The 20,357-nt window shown below is 46.5% G+C and overlaps 1 protein-coding gene across 1 annotated transcript in view; it reads left to right on the plus strand.

The window, feature by feature from the left end:
• TSPAN19 (tetraspanin 19) overlaps nucleotides 1-20,357 on the plus strand; it is a 232,643-nt gene that overhangs the window by 26,953 nt on the left and 185,333 nt on the right. Inside the window, exon 4 of the mRNA XM_085652962.1 lies at nucleotides 19,323-19,456. Within this exon, the coding sequence (XP_085509088.1) occupies nucleotides 19,323-19,456 (134 nt within the window). The remainder of the gene's footprint in view (nucleotides 1-19,322; nucleotides 19,457-20,357) is intronic.

Here is a 20,357-nt window from a genome sequence, read left to right on the forward strand (position 1 = left end):
AATCCAAGATGAAAAACAGCTGCAGAAGAGGAAAGCGTCGGAAAACACAAGCGATACGGCAATTCTTGAGTCCCAAGGGAATGGAGGCGTCAGTTCTGCTGCACACAGGAGAAGTGTAGCTTCGATTCCTTACTGCGAGGATAAGCGATGTGTCGAATTCGGAACACGCAGCCTCACCTCCTTACGGCATCACTTGAGATTTGGTGCTCTGGTGCGATATGTGAAAAATCAAGGTGCGCTCGGTCAATGTGGTGACGAAACAGGCGCTGCGTCGATTTTCACAATTGTGGACAGGTTGTTAAATGGTAGCGGCAGTTTCAGTCGATAACCCTTCAAGTATTGCCCGGCGGTAATCGCCTCTCATACCATTCGATAATTTACCAATGAAAGAGGCAGGCGCCGGAGACTGGAAGGCAGGAAACAAAGTTTTTATTCCGTCGGAGCAGAACACATCAGATCAGACAGCAAGGTATCGTCACGAGATGCTCTAACTGTATCTCTGAGGCCTGGCCTCTTATACACAGGTTTATGACTTTATTGCAGGTTTATCATACATGGCACATTCTTGAGATTGTCTTGGAACATGAAAGAACATCCTCGGAATCCCCACTTCGAGCTCGTTCCCACACATATCTACAGTGGAAGTTCCCACCCCATCCACAGTAGGAGATGGCTATCACACAGCTGGACATTCCGCCAATTCCCGGGGGTGTGTGCGACCGGCCGGGTCTTAGGGGGTAGGGGCTTTGATCTACTGTAATCCCTTTGATGTGGGGTGTTTCCCTTACAGTAGGGGCAATAAACTGCATCCGCAGGGCTAGGTGATGGCCTGGGATCGATTCGGACAATGGGGCGCAGAGGAAGGGGGTTATCAAAAGAGATGCATGACCATGTATGGGATGTCGGTCAGGCGTGGGATGTGGTTCCATGGCAGGGTCGCGCAGAAGGAGAGGGTTTATGGCCCGTGTATGAGAGAGCGGGGGTGGCCGGCGCGCGGGGGATGCTTGCAGCGCCAGGGGAACGCGCTGGCGATCGACAATGAGCAGGGGAGAGAGTGGGGTGCCTAAAAATGGCGGCCGTGCGTTCGCTGTGCGTGGCGCTGGGGAGAGGCAAGATGGCGCAGATAATGTTCAGTTACAAGCTAAATTTCCACAGTCCTCCCTTTTAACATATCTCGCCAGCTTGTCTAGTTCGGATCTATCCCCATAATACTACGAACTTCCACCTCATAAAGAGCTTTCATTCGCTCTGCTTCAAAGTTCAAAGTCTTAGGGCAGATGCAGTTCATAAAAAGCGAACATAAAGGTGGCAGACACTGAATCCCCAAGCAACATCCACATAGTATCACAATCGGTATTAGGATAAATGAAAATAGCCTCCATCCCCAACTTTTAATAGTGTCCCAAAACCATCTTCCAAGGGACCATCCTTCTTGCTCCTGATGAACCTCTGCGGAAAGTCTGTGGAGGTATTCAATTGCTTTGTAGACTGAGGGTGAGTTATCCGGTATGTAGGTACAACAGCTGGACCCAATGATGCGGCATGCTCCTCCACGATCAGCCAGAACCACATCTAGAACGAGGCGGTTCTGAAGAGCCACCAGGCGGACGGCCTGAAGCTCGGCAGTGTTGTTGGCGAGGATGCCAGCCGTAATGTTCATCGCCGTCTCGACTGCCTGGGTTAAGTGGCGGATGGCACGGCTGTTTGCCATTGGGCCCCAGAGTGGAACAAGTCCCTTTACTGCATCCATGAACTGTGCCCCGGTGGAGTCGGCTTGTACAAGGTCTTTGGCACGTTTCTGTCGGTGATGGTTTGCTGGAGCCACATATGTCGGTGGAAGGACAAAAGCGATGTAGCAGGTGCCTCCCCAACCTTTCGGGAGCCAGGTGTAGGCCTTAGTACCACAGATGAAGTACATATTCGGGGAGGCAACAAAGGAGGGTGGGTCGACTGAGTCCAATGTTTGGGTGATGAGGCAGGAGCTGTGGCCCACCAGCTGCGCCCCCAGGCCTTCGAGGCACACAAATCCAGTGATGTTGATGACGGATAGGGCCACTGTCAGGGTGGCGGACGTTCGTTTCCGGAGGTAAGAGAAGGTAGGTCTGGCTGGGTTGTTGAACACTTGCATTTCAACTCGTTCTTTGGCAGGGATGTCCATGTGAAAGGAAGTGTTTGATCTCAGAGGGCAGAAGTTTTTCCAGTTTTGTTCAGCCAGAACCCATGGTAGAAGTGTGACACAGTTTTGCCGGAAGTGGCATTGTCCTTGTAGCTTTCCTGCAGGAGGATTAGCCAGGCGAGGCAGGAACCATGGACAGAAAAAGGTGAAGGGATGAAAGGGATTGAGTGTCCAGTGGCATGTGGTAGCAATCCACAGATCCAGCAGTTAGTGGCGTTGGCGGCAAGATTGTGTTGGTGGAGCAACTGCACAAAAGAGTTATTCCAGAACTCCTTACGTCTTTCTCGGAGTTGGGGTGAAAGTGAGATCAAATGGTGTTCTTTCATGGTGATAGGTTGAACGGTGGTCAGCAATGTCTTATGAGCGGGTGTGCTCTCCTCCATGATCCAGAAGGTGACCATGAGGAGAAGGCAAAAGAGAAGGGTAATGAAAAGTGTAATAGTCTTTGAGCTGTGCATTCTGTCAGTCTTTGGGTTTTTGTAGTGGATCTTCGGACGTCCGGTTGCTTCCATCATCTTCATATCGGGCGCTTCCATCACCTTCAAGGAACTCGGTAGCGGGCAGAACCACAGACTTTGTTTAGTTTCTCTCCTGGTGGCCTTTGAGGTGGCTAGGCTACCGCTCTGAGATTTCCACTTAGTTTGTGGTCTGCTTAGCCGAAGTTCTCTCCTTTCGTCGCAAGTTATACCCTTCCTTGGATGGCACGGTGGGATCGGGATATTTCACTAACTCAAGTGTTTCTGTATCTGGGCAGTGGCGCAGGGATGGTCGGTCCTTGTCCAGAAGTTCTTCTTGGGCGGTGATGTTGTCCGTGGTCGTCAGGGTCGGTGATACCTTCTTGCAGTGGTGTGCATGCAGCCAATTACGTTTCCCCTCCACTCGAAGAGCTGTTCGGGTGGTGATCAGGACTTGCAGGGGGCCTGTCCACCGGGGCTCCAGACTCTTGGTGCGCTGGAAGTTACGCACTAAGACGAAGTCACCGGGTTGGATGTCGTGTCCGGGGCCCCTGGAAACATCGGGAATGGCGTGCAGCACCTGCTGATGGATAACAGACAACGTTTTAGTTAGGTTATACAAATAGTCAGACATGAGGACGTCCGGGACGTCGTGGATGGATGTTGGCTTTGGCGCAGTCCAAAGGTTCATGGGCCGCCCGAAAACGACCTCGTAGGGTGTCAAGTGGTGTTTAGTGGGGGTGGAACGCATTGATAGCAATGCTAGCGGGAGGGCGTCTGGCCATTTCAGTCCTGTAGTTGCGACTATTTTTGCTATCTTAAGCTTCAATGTGGCATTATGTCGCTCAACCAAGCCTGCAGACTGGGGATGGAAGACCGCATGGAACTTCTGTTTTACACCCAGCCCCTTTAAGATGAGTTGGATAACCTCGGCTACATAGTGGGGGCCGTTGTCGCTCCACAAAATTCGACAAAGGCCGTATCGGGGGAAGAATTCTTTCAGTAGTACTTTTGCGGTAGTCATAGCGGTGTTGTCGTGGGTTGGATAGGCTTCCACCCACTTGCTGAAGGCACACACAACGACAAGTACGTACTTCAAACCTTGGCGCCTTTCTAACTGGATGTAGTCCATTTGCAGGACTTCAAAGGGGTGATTGGGGACCCCAAACCCTCCCCGGGGTACAGCAGTTCCTTTCCCAGGGTTGTGTTGGAGGCATACCAGGCATTGTTGGACCAGACGTTTGGCTGAGTCTGGGATTTTGTCGTTGTGCCAGACTTTGGAGATGAGTTCGATCATGGGAGCAGACCCTATGTGTGCGGGGGAGTGTGCCATGGTCAGCATGGGGATCAAGTATGAGTCGGGTAGCAACCATTTGTTCGAGTCTTTAGTTCGCCAGCAACCGTCATCGTCCTTCAATCCCACCCGGGCCCATTCAGTTAATTCGTGTGGTGTGCTGGCTAGTTGGATATCCCTAATCGTTTCCCTAGCATCCTTCCATTTCTCAGTTTGTGACCTGGCCACGTACATATGGGTCGTGGACCTATTCTCGGCTGTGGTTCGGGCAGTAATGTCAGCTAGTGCATTTCCCTGTCCTATAATGTCTGTCACCTTCTTGTGTGCCTGGCATTTGATCACAGCCAGCCGTGTGGGGAGGAGGACTGCTTCGGTCAGGGCAGAGACTAGATCTCCATGCAGGATGGGTGTGCCATGGGAAGTCAAGAATCCCCTCTCTTTCCATAAGAGCCCAAAGTGGTGAACTACCCCGAAGGCATACTGACTCTCTGTGTAAATGTTTGCGGTCGTCCCTGCTGCCAGGATGCAGGCTCGTGTGAGAGCAATTAGTTCCGCCGCCTGTGCGGATCGCTGCGTGATGCGGGCTGTCTCAACAACTGTTCGGGCTGTGGTGACTGCATAGGCAGCTGAGGTGGTGCCATCGGGGAGCTTGATGCATGAGCCATCCACCCACAGTTCTCCGTCAGGGTCCGGGAAGGCAGTGTCCCGGAGGTCAACCCTACTCTTGGTCTGTTCGTCGGTGAGGGTCACGCAGTCATGTATAGGGGACGCATTGGGGTCAGCGTCAGGGAGAGGTAGTAGAGTAGCTGGATTCAGAGTGGTGCATCGTTTCAATGTGATGTGGGGTGCGAGTAAAGTCAGTTCGTAACCAGTCAGTCGTGCGCTAGTCAGGTGTTGAGTCTTGGTTTGGTTCAGGAGGGTGTCAACCGCATGGGGTACCAATACTTTGAGGGGGTTCGAGAGCACGATCCCCTCACTTTGTCGGATGGAGACAGCAGCGGCGGCTACTGCTCGAAGGCAGGCGGGCAAAGCTCTGGCTACGGGGTCAAGAGTGGCAGAGAAGTAGGCACAAGGGCGTTGTTTAGGGCCTATGGACTGGGTTAGGACAGACAGTGCACATCCCTCCCTTTCGTGGGTGTAGAGGGAGAAAGGTTTAGTGTAGTCTGGGGTTCCTAGGACTGGGGCCGAGCAGAGGGCTTCTCGTAATTCTTTGAAGGAGGATTGGCATTCGGTTGTCCAGGGGAGGGGGAAGGGGACATCTTTAGCCAGCAGGGAAAGCAGAGGTTTTACGATGAGACTGAAGTTTGGCAACCATTGTCGACAAAAGGAGGTGAGGCCTACTAGGGACCGCACTTGTTTCTGAGTTTTGGGAACAGGGGTTTCTAGGATGGTCTGAATTCGGTCAGGGGTAAGTTTTCTCCCGTCTTTGGATAGTAGGTGGCCTAGATACGTTACTTGGGGTTGGCAGAATTGCAATTTCTTCCTGGAGACCTTGTGACCGTTCTCCGTGAGGAAGTGGAGGAGGTGAATCGTGGCTGTGACGGCAAGTGAAGTGGTGTCGGCCGCCAAAAGAATGTCATCGACGTACTGTATTAACACCACTCCATCGGGTAGTTGGACTGCATCTAGTTGCCTCTTGAGGGCTTGGCTATAAATGCTGGGACTCTCAGTGTAGCCTTGGGGTGCCCTACAGAATCTGTACGAACGGGCTTTTAAAGTGAAGCCGAACAGGTAGCGGCTGTCTGGGTGGATGGGGATGGAAAAGAATGCGTTCTTGAGATCAATAACGGTAAAGGTGGTGGCAGTGGATGGAATCAGGGTGAGGATGGTGGTGATGTCTGAGACCACGGGGTACTGAGGTATGACTACTTTGTTAACTTCTCGTAAGTCAACAATAAAGCGGTATGCTTTCTCATCTCCCTCGCCTTGCTTCTTTACAATGGGTAGGATAGGGCTGTTGCAAACATTACTGATTACTTCTTCTACCACTCCTGCATCGACTAGGGACTCGATGATTTCCACCAATGCCTTCTCGCCTTCGGGCGATATCCGATACTGTGGAAGCTTTGGGAGCACTGCGTCCGGTCGGACGGTTATGTGTACTGGGTCGATCACCATGCGCCCTACATCTGAGTCGGTTTTAGCCCATAGATGTGAAGGTAATGTGTCGAGTAGGGATAGGTCAGCATCGGTTATAGAGAGCATACGCCGTGTGTGACAGGGTCTGAACAGATCTGGGTTATCGTGCAGGATGACTCGAACTCCGTCTGGGGAGCATCTGATGGTAGCTCGAAAATGTTTTAGCAAATCAAGTCCCATAATAGCATCGGGGGTGTTGGAGGAGAGCAGAAAGGTCGTGTCAGTGGCGTTATCTTCTACGTCAAAGGAGATTGGTGCTGATAAGGGGTTAGTGGAGGGCGTTCCATCGAAGCCTATTGAGGTTACGTGTGAGCCAGACAAGGGTGCCCTAGGAATCAGTCGTTTAGATAACGCACTACGTGTCGCCCCAGTATCTACCAGGAATGGAGATTTTGTGCCCAAGACCTTAGCGGTGACGTAAGGACCTTGCTGGTCAACACGGAGTTCGACTGGATCCCTCCCTTGCCCCTGGCGGTCCTATGCGAAGTCATGGGTGCTTTCGTAGTCGGACTGCTGACACTGGTTTTGCCGGGGGCGATCAAAGGTGTTTGGTCTGCCTGGCCTGTCGTTGATGGCGTCGTTCGTGTACCCTCGTCCCTGTCCTCTATTTCTGGGGTCATATGCTGTGTCTTTGGGGTCCCTATTTTTGTTCAATTCCAGAAGGACCGGGCACTGGGATTTCCAGTGCCCGAACCCTCTACAGAACGCACATTGGTTCCCATCTAAGTCTCTCCGTCCGTTGTAGGGTGCCTAGGGGGTAGCTTTCTAGGGGCGGTTGGTTGGTAATTCCCTTTCGGTGGTTCCCTTCCTATAGTCACCCCTTGCAACTGTGCTATCATTACCCTCTCCTTCAGTTCCTTTTTCTTCCTCTCTGACGCCCTATCGTTCTCATTCTTTTGGTTTTCGTAGTATTGGGCCATCTGGAGGATAGCTGCGGGTTTGGAGGCTGCCCAACTACTCTCGCTGGTCTGTAGCTTCTGGGAGACTTCTTGTGACAGACCCTTCACGTAATTCTGGACAAAGAGGTGATGTCCGGTTGCAGTAGTCATGTCCTGGCCACTATAATCGGAAAACACAGTCTCGAATCGGGAGAAGTATTCAGACACATCCTCCTGGGGTTTCTGGCGACAAGCCGTCACTATCGACCAGTCTACCTTTCTTTCTGGGATTAGAGTCTTCAACTTCTGTACAATCTTGTCTGGGAGCTCCAATATGGCTTTCGGGGGTTTCTGTCCCGGTTCTCGCTGTTTATCTATGGTATCGAGTTGTACCCAGGTATATCCAAACGGCTCAGCATGGTCAACTTTCCGGATTTGTTTCCACACATCAGCCGGCAGACATAGCCCGAAGAACAAGTCGATATCTGCTAAAGTCATTATTGTTGAACCTAAGGCTGTACCCAGTTCGGTGTAGAAGGCAGTCGGGTTCTTTCTTAAGTCGGGTAGAGTTTTTCTAAAGGTCAAAATATCTTGTCGGTCCCATGGCTGGTAGACCCAATTATATACAACCCTTCCCTTCGCATCTTGGTGGTTGATGTCGTCATGTGTTCCCTGACCTCGTGGGGGGACCCAGTAGGGGGCGGCCTCTTTGATGGGCATCATGGTATCAGTCCTTCCTTCCTGGGGCTTAGTCGCTATGGGGGTTTCTGCTTTGGTGGTCTGCCTGTGTTCTCTAAGGTGTCGATAGACCTCGAGTGTACGAGTGAAGAGGTTCGTTACATCGCCCTCTCCTTCTTCCCCAATGTCTACCTTCCTATATAGGGCCGCTAAGCCTTCGGGACCTTTATCGTGGTACCTATCCTCATATGTATTCAGAGTGTGATAACAAAGTCGTACGACAAAGTGTCGTCTGCGGCTGTCGGCATACGAGTTATACACGTCTGTTATATACTCCTCACTTTCCTTTCGCTCCACCAGTGTCCCTACTATCTTGTCGATTCCTGCTCGTTCATCCTTTGTTAGTCGATTCATTCTGGTGGAATCTTTCTTTCTCATCTCAGGGTCATCCAACGTTATTGCCGACGTTGTGTTCAGTACAAGAGGCTCGGCCGGCGCGGAGGCCGTGAGGACCGAGGCCCCTGTACTGCTTTCGCTCGTGTTTGGGGGTTGTGGGTGTTGCACTACCGATTGGGAGGGTGCATATGGAGGGGGCATGTAAATGATCGGGGGACCTAATAGTAATTCGTCATTCGTTCGTTGCTTAGAGGACAACTCAGGGTAGAGCATAGAGGGGGTCCTAACAGCGTACTGGCCTGATGTTTCGGGCTCCTGTCTTAGTTTAGTTTCCCTTCTCTCCTTTATGTCTTCTTCTAACTTTCTAGCGGCAAGGTGAGCTGCCTTTCGTAATTCCTTTTCTGCTTTTACTTCTTCCCTCTTTTTCCGTTGTGTTGCTTCTTTGCGCCACATGCCGATACTGTCAAGCATAGTAGGCGTCGTCTTATTGCTACGCAGAGCTATTTCTAGCACTTCTATCTTATGGTCGTCGAAGGATCCCATCAGTGGCCACTGACTCTCGGGGTCCTTCCTTGTATATTTATGCCATAGCTTGCTATAAGCTACGGCGACTAGTCCATATTTAGTGAACATGTCCTTATTAGGGGTGCCTTCCAGAGGAGCCGGATGGTTCACCTCTAATAAGCGGTCCGGGCAGAACCAACTACCAATCAGTGGGGAGAAGATAGGCATGACGGGTTTCAACTGTGACAAAAGTCAGCACTACCTATCTTTTCACTGCTTGCAAAGACTAGACAGAATATCTCTATTCCTCGTTATTTGTAAGCAGAGAATACCTCCAAAGAACCAATATCGAACAACTAGTGTTCGGACAATCAATCAATCAATCAATGGGGAGATAAAGATAGGCACGACGGGTTACAACTGGGACAAAAGTCTGCGTTACCTACCCTTCACTATTTGCAAAGACTAGACAGAATATTTCTATTCTACGTTATTTGCAAACAAAGAATATCTCAAAGAGCACTATTCTTCAAAACAATCAATGTTCGGACAATCAATCAGTGGGGAGATAAAGATAGGCACGGCGGGTTACAACGGGGACAAAAGTCTGCGTTACCTACCCTTCACTATCTGCAAAGGGAGAGAGAGAGAGTATTTCTACTCCTCCCCGTTTGTAGACAGCGAATATCTCAAAGAGAACAATCAATGAGCAATACTAGTATTTCAAACAATCAATCAATTATTTCGCAATTTGTCGTGCTTCACGACCTTACCCGGACCGCGTGGACAGTTTCTCGTCTTCCGCCTCCAGCGCCCGATCGTCCTCTACTCTCCGTATTTGCCGCGGCACTCCTGATGGTTCCCAGTCAGGACCGTAGATCACTCGAGAGAGGTCTGCTCGGAACCAGTGAAGTTCGGATGATCGGCTGCCAGACGAGGGTCTATCGGGCAGGAGCTCTCCCGATCGTTGCAGTCGTTCACTCTGTCGTCAGGACCTCTCCCACTGGATCCACGTGTCGCTGATGGGCCCCACGCTTGGGACGCCAATTGTTAAATGGTAGCGGCAATTTCAGTCGATAACCCTTCAAGTATTGCCCGGCGGTAATCGCCTCTCATACCATTCGATAATTTACCAATGAAAGAGGCAGGCGCCGGAGACTGGAAGGCAGGAAACAAAGTTTTTATTCCGTCGGAGCAGAACACATCAGATCAGACAGCAAGGTATCGTCACGAGATGCTCTAACTGTATCTCTGAGGCCTGGCCTCTTATACACAGGTTTATGACTTTATTGCAGGTTTATCATACATGGCACATTCTTGAGATTGTCTTGGAACATGAAAGAACATCCTCGGAATCCCCACTTCGAGCTCGTTCCCACACATATCTACAGTGGAAGTTCCCACCCCATCCACAATAGGAGATGACTATCACACAGCTGGACATTCCGCCAATTCCCGGGGTGTGTGCGACCGGCCGGGTCTTAGGGGGTAGGGGCTTTGATCTACTGTAATCCCTTTGATGTGGGGTGTTTCCCTTACAGTAGGGGCAATAAACTGCATCCGCAGGGCTAGGTGATGGCCTGGGATCGATTCGGACAATGGGGCGCAGAGGAAGGGGGTTATCAAAAGAGATGCATGACCATGTATGGGATGTCGGTCAGGCGTGGGATGTGGTTCCATGGCAGGGTCGCGCAGAAGGAGAGGGTTTATGGCCCGTGTATGAGAGAGCGGGGGTGGCCGGCGCGCGGGGGATGCTTGCAGCGCCAGGGGAACGCGCTGGCGATCGACAATGAGCAGGGGAGAGAGTGGGGTGCCTAAAAATGGCGGCCGTGCGTTCGCTGTGCGTGGCGCTGGGGAGAGGCAAGATGGCGCAGATAATGTTCAGTTACAAGCTAAATTTCCACAAGGTGATGCACTGATTAATTCAGCTGCACAGCACGGCCTATCTTGAAGTCAGAGTGGGGGTCTCAGAGACACAATGCTTTGGGATTTGGGCTGAGGCGATCTTGGAGCTGCGCAATGGGCGCTGCATCGATTCATCGGTGGCAATGATGCATTGGTTTTTCAACCACACAGGAAGTTTGCAGTGGAAAAAACAGGTGCTGAACTGCGATGCTTGGAATTTCAGTACGTGAAGCAGCAAAACCACCTCCAAGGGCCCAGAACTGGAATTGTCACCACTTAGCAGGTAAGAAATCCCAGCAGAGGAATTCAGGGGAGCTGCAGATGAAGTCGTTGATGGCCCTGAGACTTCCAACAGGAAGCAAGTACACACAAGCCCTTGGAGAACCTTGATAAACAGGATAAGAAAGTACAATCCAGTCCTTCATTTGCCCAAGACAGAAGCAGCAAGCAGCTGGTCAGCACAACACATCAACATGCACAGTGGCAGTTCTCCTCCAGTAGCTTTTCCAGCTCTTCTTCTTGGCAGAATATCCTCTTGATCCAGAAGTGCTCTAAAAATAGTGGTGTTACAGGTCCAATACTTAAACCCCTTCCCCCCTTTGAAGTAAGCATACTTCAACTGATAGTCTTTGTAGTCCACAGATCCTGCCATGCCCTGAACTGGCTCCAGACACAACAAGGGGAGGGTGGGGGTTGAGACAGCATTTTGAGAGGACAGGCACAGCCCTATTCAGGTGTCAGTGACAACTCCTCCTACCACTCTAGCTGAGGAAGGCCCATCCGCCTGGTGATGGGCAGTCAGGACATGCAGGGCACACCTCAGCTCCCTTTGTGTTACTGTCTAGAGTAAATGCACGAACAGCCCAATTATCTGTCTAAACCAGACGTGGATTCCATAGGCAGGCAGAGGCACAGGGTGGTAAAGCAAGAAAATGTCCACGTTCTAAAAGTGTCATTTTCAAACCACCTTTACAGAAAGATGTGCCTTTAAATCCTGAGTTCAAGGAACCCAAATAATCTCCTGAAATTGTAATTGTATTTATATAGCGCTTATTACCCCTGAGGAGGCATTGAAACACTTTTCGGTGGGAGGCACTCTACTCTGGAACCCAAAGGTGGATTAGTGGGAGTTTAGTAGAGGGAAATATAAATTGATATTGGGAGCGGTGGATGTGTTAGAAAGACAGAATGGGGAGTAATTTAAAAGAAGCACTCTTTTCTGTATTTATCCACATTTAAAGATAAATGCAGTCAGAAAACACATTGTTTTTTTACTGTATCTATCTGTAAAAATCCGTAAAAACGGAAAACAGGGAGCCTTAGTCATAAAGAGGGGGCTGGGTAAATCAAACTAAGCTCAAAGAGAGAGCATACCTGTAAGGAATGCTAGGAGTACCTACCCCCACATCCTTTGTCCCCAGTCAGATGCAGGCTTAGGGCAGGAATTTGCAGAGGTCAGGGGGAGGAGAGCTAATGGAAATGAGCCACACTCTGGGTTGGTTTAGACAGCTCTTACTCATCTGGAGAGAAATCAGCCATGTTGGATTTTGGAAGTGCAGTGCTTTGTGGGATAAGAAGATGCCATACTCTGGAGGTGGTTGTCATGCTTTTGGGTGGCACTCAGCATCTCATTGGACAGAGGTGCCCCCATCCTTGTCGCCTCATAACACTGAATAAATATGTGGGAGCTTCATAGTCTCTCAGATCTGCTGCCTGAAACTACAAGAAGAAGGACTGCCCAGCTGAATTTGCACCTAAGGCCTGCACTCTGACTGACTGCCCGATGTACAATCTGGTGCTACAGCTTTGGGGACTGTACCTTGCTTCAAGAAGCATTAAGGGGGGGACTCCCTGCAAGCTACAGGTTAACAGAGCCACCTGCATCATCTCCACTAAGAGTCCCCATTCTAGAGTGCATCAAGTGGACTTTCTAGGTGCATCGTGGGAATTATAGACCAGACATCCCAGTGACCATCTAGGATATTTCAGAAAGTTGGATTGGTGTTTTGGACACTTGGGACTAAAAGGATACCTTCAGGAAGCACCTCCTGAAGTTTTGAGGCCTTTGGAGAACTTTTGAGAAAAAGCTCCAGGAGGTGACCAACCTGATGTTGCGAGTCAAGGCGCCTTCCTTCAATCATGACCCAGCCAGGATTTCAGGTTCATCCCACTGAAAGTTCTGGTGATCCAGACTTCCAGGATTTCATCGGGACCTCGCAGAAAGTCAAACCGGTGAACCCTCACTGAATCCGGCCTGCTGTGGAGGGTCGATCGACGTCAGAAGAAAAAGCTCCAGCAAAGTTTCTAAGTGTGAAGGTAACATTTTTGCCGGGCCTCCCGCTTAGTGTATCCAACCAGGGCACCATTGTGGTTGGCCTCAAACTTTCACGTTGACTTTCATGTTGAACTGGTCAAGCGCAACCAGATGTCCCAGACTGGTGCTTTATGTCTTTAAGCACTATAGCGTGGTTAATCTTTAAAAATTCAGATCTCCGGTTCCATACATTGGATTTCTAAAGATACAAATATTTCGTATTTTTATAAATTGGTTTGGGATTTGTTGTGTGTTATGTCTCACTTATTTGATTTATTAGTGTTTTTACATTCTTTACATACCCATCTCCTAAGTTAGGCCTGATTCTTTGTTGTCAGCTACCAAGGGTTGGAAAGGGACTAATTTACTAAGACCGTTACTGGACCTTTGCTAGACCTTATACTGGTGATGGTGTCTTTGAAAAAGGCACCGCAATGGGAACGTCACACAAGGTTCCTGCATGGCATGATTAAGTCCATGCTGTGCAGGAACTGGTGTTCGTCCAGTGTGCATCCACATGGCATGAGGGCCTGCTTTGTTTTCTCTCCACCTATGGTTTTTGTGGCTGTGGAACCGTAATATGCTTGGCAGGGCCACTGTGGTCCCACCAACCATATTACGACCTCAGGACCGCTTTGCCACCTCTAGGGAACAGCGGTTCTATGGCTGCGTTTGCTGTATCAAGGCGGGCCAACCACTCAAATCATAATGGGGTGATCGGACCGCCAGTGTGGCAGTGGCTGGTCCGTCACCACTGTGCCACCACGAGTCTGGCGATTCTCAGACCGCCAGACTTGTAAGTGGGCCCTAAGTGAGTACGGTCCAGAATTATGCCACACTTTACTGAAGCTTGAGGAATATGGCAGAACAGGTTTTGGAAATGGTTCTTGAGTTCAGTATTTGTGGCTCCTTTGAATGCAAACATTGTAGCAGCCGCACCGTTTTTCATCATCATTTTTGTCCAGCATCGACTTATGTTTCTGTTCAAGCATTGTGGCAAGCCCAGATTGTATTGGCCTGTTTGTCTGAACTTGCTACAACATGATCTAGATGCACCACCACTTCTTGCAACAACTTCACAAAAAAATTGATAAAAGGACAATGAAAATTTGTGCAGAAGTAATGGAGTTTTCTGTGACTTTGGTGTGCCGAACTTCCTATTTGACCTAAATTCCCATCCATATAAGTTCCTTGTGAATGGTGCCTAAAAGACAGCTTTGACATGGAAGGTTACATGTCATATGTATTATCTACACTACCTACTATATGACCAAAGTATATGTCTGCCAGGACACCAATATGCTCTGGATGGGATGTGTGTAAGTGCACTGCAGTAACGCACGGCAACGAAAAGTACGTATGACATGTAGGAACAGCCTCTTTTTATATATTCGAAAGTCACCCACACTGTATGACCCACCTAGACAGTCTGACTCCAATCATAGGTGGAGGGAGAATCAGTTTGGACCCTCTCAGGTGGGAGGAAATCTCATCTAAATACAGGAGTGTTCAAGAAGTTGAGGACAGGCCTGCTGTTTGGTTGAAGAATAGTTCTGCCTTTTGAAACTGGAAATCCTGCATAATTTTACAAAAAGACAAAGAGCTAGTTTTGCAAAAGGAGGTGGGAGCTGTGAGAAAATAGATAGAATTGGGTGGCAGAATTAAATCAATCACTGTTGATTGCCCAGGATAAATCTTGCCCTTTACCCATCCCCTCTTCACAATATTCATGCACCTGGGCAGACTTCACCTGAAGAACACAGTCCTGCTGTAAGAAAGAAGAATCCTAACTCCTACTGGAAGAAAATAACTCACTCAGGTCTCCAGGAATCTTGACTTCTGCTTGCACCCAAGGACTGGAACTGCTCACTAAGGGCAAGGTAGTTGGCTTCCTGTTTGCTCGCTTGAGAAAAACAAAAAGTAGAATGATTCCTAACTCTAACAGCACCTAGCCTACAACAGAAGATTTGACCCTGTAGGACTCTCTGGATGGAGAGAGACATTTACTACTCTAACCGTACTGGACCTTTTACGATTAGACAGTTTACAGCACTCCCATTTACCAAAGAGGCGCAGGGCCCGATTCACAAAACTAACTTAAGACAAAATCCTAAACTTACTACCATTTTGGAATTCACAGAAGGCACTTACTCATTTTGGTATTCACAGAAGGCACTTACTCATTTCGGTATTCACAGAAGTTAGGAGTCCTAACTTTAGGACTCCTAAATGCCTTCTGTGAATACCGAAAGCCTTAAAATTAGGATTTTTTTCAGTTTAGTAGTAGTATAGTTAGGACTCCTAACTTTAGGACTCTTAAATGCCTTCTGTGAATACCGAAAGTCTTAAAATTAGGATTTTTTTCAATTTAGTAGTAGTAAAGTTAGGACTCCTAACTTTAGGACTCCTAAATGCCTTCTGTGAATACCGAAAGCCTTACAATTAGGATTTTTCTCAGTTTAGGAGTAGTAAAGTTAGGACTCCTAACTTTAGGACTCCTAAACTGAGAAAAATCCTGACTTTAAGGCTTTCGGTATTCACAGAAGGTATTTAGGAGTCCTAAAGTTAGGACTCCTAACTTCTGTGAATACCAAAATGAGTAAGTGCCTTCTGTGAATACCAAAATGAGTAAGTGCCTTCTGTGAATACCAAAATGGTAGTAAGTTTAGGATTTTGTCTTAAGTTAGTTCTGTGAATCGGGCCCAATGATCCTCTGACGAATCGCTATCCGCTGATAGGAGGGGTGGAAATTAGGGTAATCAAACACCACGTTAGCTGTTAAATGAGGACCATTAATTGACTGCCAACTCACGAATTAGAGATCAAATTTAGTTACACGACTCTTAAAACCATGCTGTAGAAATAAAGGATAGCAACAGAAAAACCCAACCTCCTAAAGAAGTTAAGTCAAGGTTGGATTATGATAAACAAATGCTTTTCAACAGCAACACAAAGCAAAAAAAATAACACATGATCTGTCTGAGCTGGATGATTCACCCTACAACAAAATAAGTCATAATGAAACAACACTGTTTGAATGGAAGAACCCATAGGACTCAATAACAGACTCAGACAAATATTTGATTTATTTGCTTATTGTATTAAAGATTCAAAGTTCATTGTCACTAGTAAATTCTTGAGAAGTTCTGTTAAGAATAGCACAGCTTGTCTAACAATGCCAAATATTTAAGCAGGCTTTCTCAGATGGTTCTAATCAGAATCAACTACAGAGTTACAGAGTCATACCACCATTAAGGCAGAAGGATAGTTCGCTGTCTAACAGCGCAAGTCCAATGGTAGATGGAAAAAGTGTTCAAACTTAAAATCCATTAAGGGTGAGTCCATTAGCATAAACAAATAAATAAAAGAATGAAAAATAGAAATGGTTCAGCGAATAAGGTTCCTCAACCAGGCAGTCCAAAGGCAAACGATAGTTCAAATATCGATCAGCATAGCATTCAGGTTTCAAGTAGAAAAATCAGAATGGTGTCGCCCCTCCTTTGGGGTTTCTTCTTTTATAAAGTCTCTAACGATTTCCAGTGATGTGGCATCACACCATCATCGAAAGACCATTGTATGGTCGGAATCACATACTGTCACATGAAAAACTTGAACATTGAGATGCTTTCCCATGGTATTCATGAGAGATTCAGAAGTTTACATAGGCTTAACATTGGTCGAAAAGAGATACAAAGCTGCTTTTAATAGCGACAGCTGAAATCTTGTTCCCACAGGAATATTTCACGGTGAAAGTTGAAGAAACATTCAGAAATGTCAGGGTGTACACATGTACAGGACAAATGTAGCAACATTTCACTAGTAAAAAAAATAACCATTGTATTAAGTCAGGGGAAAGGGCAGCATTAAAAAAACATTTCCTAAAGGCCTTTAACTTAGCAACACACGTTTTAATGAATATAAATTCTAAACCAATGTCACATATAGTGAAATTAGATCAGTCATTAATACGTAAAAATAGCTAAAGTTAGAAATCCCCTACTACCACAAATTTTCACAATATTCATAGAAGTGCATATTTTTCTAAACTCATATTGCAAAAATCGTTTTTATATTTTTATACACTTTAGAAGCTCTACTATTATTATGTAAAGTTTCAAGCAATTATCTATTTTCTACACGATTTTACACCAACTTTTCTAACTGGTGCATTCTGACAGATACCATCAAAACCCTAGGCCTCTTCAGTTAATATAAAAATTCCATCAATACACGTTAATAAGCAACATGTGCATTAGAAATCCATTAGTATAACTTGTTTATATGTATTAGCATTGTCTTATTTCTTTATAATATTTTATTTATATAGTTTTATAAAGCACAAACATGACCATCACTGGTATCAGAACACTGTACAATGGGAAAATAGCAGAGGATATACACACTGTAATAAATATACGTGATACAACAGTAAAAAGGTAGGGTGACACATGGGGAGTAAAGGGATAAAATCAGGAATGCTTAGATTCACAGTGGTAAAGGTAAGAGGTATGGCATCAGTGGGGCAGAAAGCTGTTCAGTGGAAGCCTTTTTTACTTCTTATTTGAAGGTGGGTATGGAAGGGCTGGTCCATGTCTCCAGAGTAAGAGAGTTCCACATTTTTGGGGTTATTCCAGAGAAGGCTCTCTTGTGTGTGTTTTTTTTTTATAGAATTTTTGTGGTTTTAACAGCAGAGGGATTGTGCTTTGAGATCTATTCCCACCAGATAGAATCAGTTTCTGGGCCAGGTAGCAAGGAGTGTTGTGCTGGATGGCTTTATGTGTCATGCAAGCGAATTTCATAGGAATTGTTGCTTCATAAGGATGCCATTTTATAGAGTGTAGGACGGGGGTGATGTGATCGCTTGTTTTTTCGTGCCAGTGATGAGCCGGGCAGCAGCATGCAGGGTGGCCCTAAGTGGTGCTAGTTTTGTTTTTGGTAGGCCCACCAGCGTAGCATTCCCATAGTCAAGTCTGGATATTACAAGTGCGTGAACCGTTGTTTTGAGATCTGCAATGGGAAGAAAGGTTTTAAGTTTCTTTAATACTTGGAGATGGTGGCAGAGCTGATATGGTTCTGCATGGAACGTTTGTTGTCAAATATAATTCTGAGAGTTTTTAATGAATCGATGACACGTGGGGTATGGTTCAAGGCTGTAAGCTGTGGGAGCCCGTCTTTGATGATTGAGGTGGGATTGGGTGAAGAAATTAAGAGAAATTCGGTTTTGAGTGCGTTGAGTGTAAAGTGGTTATGAGTCAGCCATTGATGTGCTTTCATTAATGTGTTATTGAGGGTGCTGCTGTCTTTGGGAGTGGTAATTTTCATATAAAGTTGCGTATCATCAGCATACACTTTATAGGAGATGTTCTAGAGATTGACGATTTCAGTCAGCGGTTCCATATACAGATTGAATAGGGTGGGGTAAAGCGATGAACCTTGGGGTACGCCAGTCGTGACTGGCATCTGGTCAGATGGGGAGTGGTTCATTAGGACTCTCTGATCTATTTTGTAGGAGTGGGGTGAACCATTTTAACACAGCACCTGAGAGACTCATCCTGAGTTGCAAGTTTTCTTCATTTCGCATTTTAAAGCATGCTTATATGGTGCTTCTACTACACTTGACTCCTCTTCATGTGTCACTGTGTCTAACGTGTGCGAATTGTACCCTCAGCTTTTCATTTCCTTAATTTGTGAATGTGTCATTCTCTATGATTTTTATAAATCATGCTGCTTAACCTGTTTTAATAGTATTTTTGCTCTTTAAATATTTTTCCATCTTTCTAAGTTGATTTGGGGATTTTATTGTATTGTTTTATTTACTTTAACACCCACTTCTCTAGGGATTACCTTCTGCTTGTCTCATAGCTGCAAGATGTTGAGGAGAGATTATGACTTTACCAGATTGTGTTTATTAAGTTGGTAGGTGTCTCTCGCACTTGCAAATTACTAATAGAAGGGATGTAGTGTTGTGTATGTGCAACACATTGGAAGGTGGGACATTCTTACAGTGGCCCATTTGTAGTTTTTCGTTATGATCTCTTCCTGTGGTTAAATAAAAGGCTCTGCCCCTCGTGCCAGCCACTTGGCTTAAGGAGACCAGACTGGTAACCAGTCTAACTGCGATCATTACTCGCACTGCGCCATCCACCCTACCAAGAACACAGCAGCCATCTTAACTTATAGCACTCAGTTTCTCTCAACCATGTTTTTCACTATGGGGAATTATCTTAAACTATGTACTGTACAGATGCATTTAAAACTAAATATTTGAACAACGATTTTGAATAGACAAAATAAATACTATGCATATTACATTATATAAAAAAAGCAGAACTATAACAATGACGTTAATAAAGAAAAATGTAATAGTGAAAAAGACAACGTTGAAAACTTAGATACCTAATGGTGTAATAGATACAACAGTGTAACAGTGTTGTGGCAGGAAAATAAATATTTTTCTCAGAAAACGGAAAGCCGATGAGAATGTTAAAAATAATCGTGTGCCAGTATATGAGCTAATGCAAAAACAATCAGATCCATATTTAACGAATTAACTAGTTACTCTATTATTGTTTGTTTGCTACAGTATCCATAGATGCAGAAGACTCGTTGACCATTGGTGTCGCCTATGGTCTGCTCGGTGTTGGAGCTGCTGTTTCTATCATTTCTCTTTTGGGCTTTCTGGGGTCACTGAGAGAAGTAAGATGTTTACTAATCCTGGTAAGTAGAGACTTTAAAGTCGCTCATGTTCTTGATCAGTGCTGGTAAATTTACAAGCTGAATTTATGAGCCTGATATTGCTGCCTCCCTTACTTCAAAGCTCACAGTAATAACATAAAGATAACTTGAATGGAGCATGCAACAATATTAGCAACATTGGATATCCTGTTTTATTGCCAAATGGAAAAGAAAGTTTAGTCATGGAGTCTGTGTAGGAGAGATCTGTTGATTCCGGCATATAGGGCGTTGCTGTAGTCCAGTCTGCTGGTTATGAGCGCGTGGGTGACGGTCTTTCTGCAGTCGGGGGATCCATTTGAAGGTCTTGCGGAGGATGCGCAGGCAGTTGCAGCTAGTGGAAGCGATGGCGTTGACCTGGCGGTTCATAAGTGGTTCACCAAGATTTTATTGTATCTCTTCTGAATATGTATGTTGACCCCCTGAGGCAATTACTTTGAGTTCATCAGCTATGATTTCCTGTCAATTCTGATAACACACAAACCACAGGAGTCTCAAGACAACAGGCTAAACTTTCCATTTTATCAAATGAGCTACTGGGTCTAAAATATTGAAAATGTAAGAGTAATCAAAACCCTAAACGCATCAAAGGTGAGATCTTGGCTCTTGGTCTCAGCTACCGATGTAATTAGTATTACCATTGTTCTATTTGTTACTTGATTAAAAAAAAAAAAAGAATCTGAGAACTTGGATAACTGCTATCTTAAGCTGAATGGTGATTGCCTGTATGACAGCTCCTGGACAGTCAATCATACTGATAAAGGGTGCTGTAGCATTTTCTGGGCCCCAATACTAAAATGGATGGGAATTTCAAGCATGAATTAACCACTGTCTTGGATATCCGATGGACCTTGCTGGATGCAGAGAGAGGTTGGATGTAAGGGTC

The sequence above is a fragment of the Triturus cristatus genome, chromosome 4_1 (genome assembly GCF_964204655.1).
Source record: "Triturus cristatus chromosome 4_1, aTriCri1.1, whole genome shotgun sequence".
NCBI classification, from domain to species: Eukaryota; Metazoa; Chordata; class Amphibia; order Caudata; family Salamandridae; genus Triturus; species Triturus cristatus.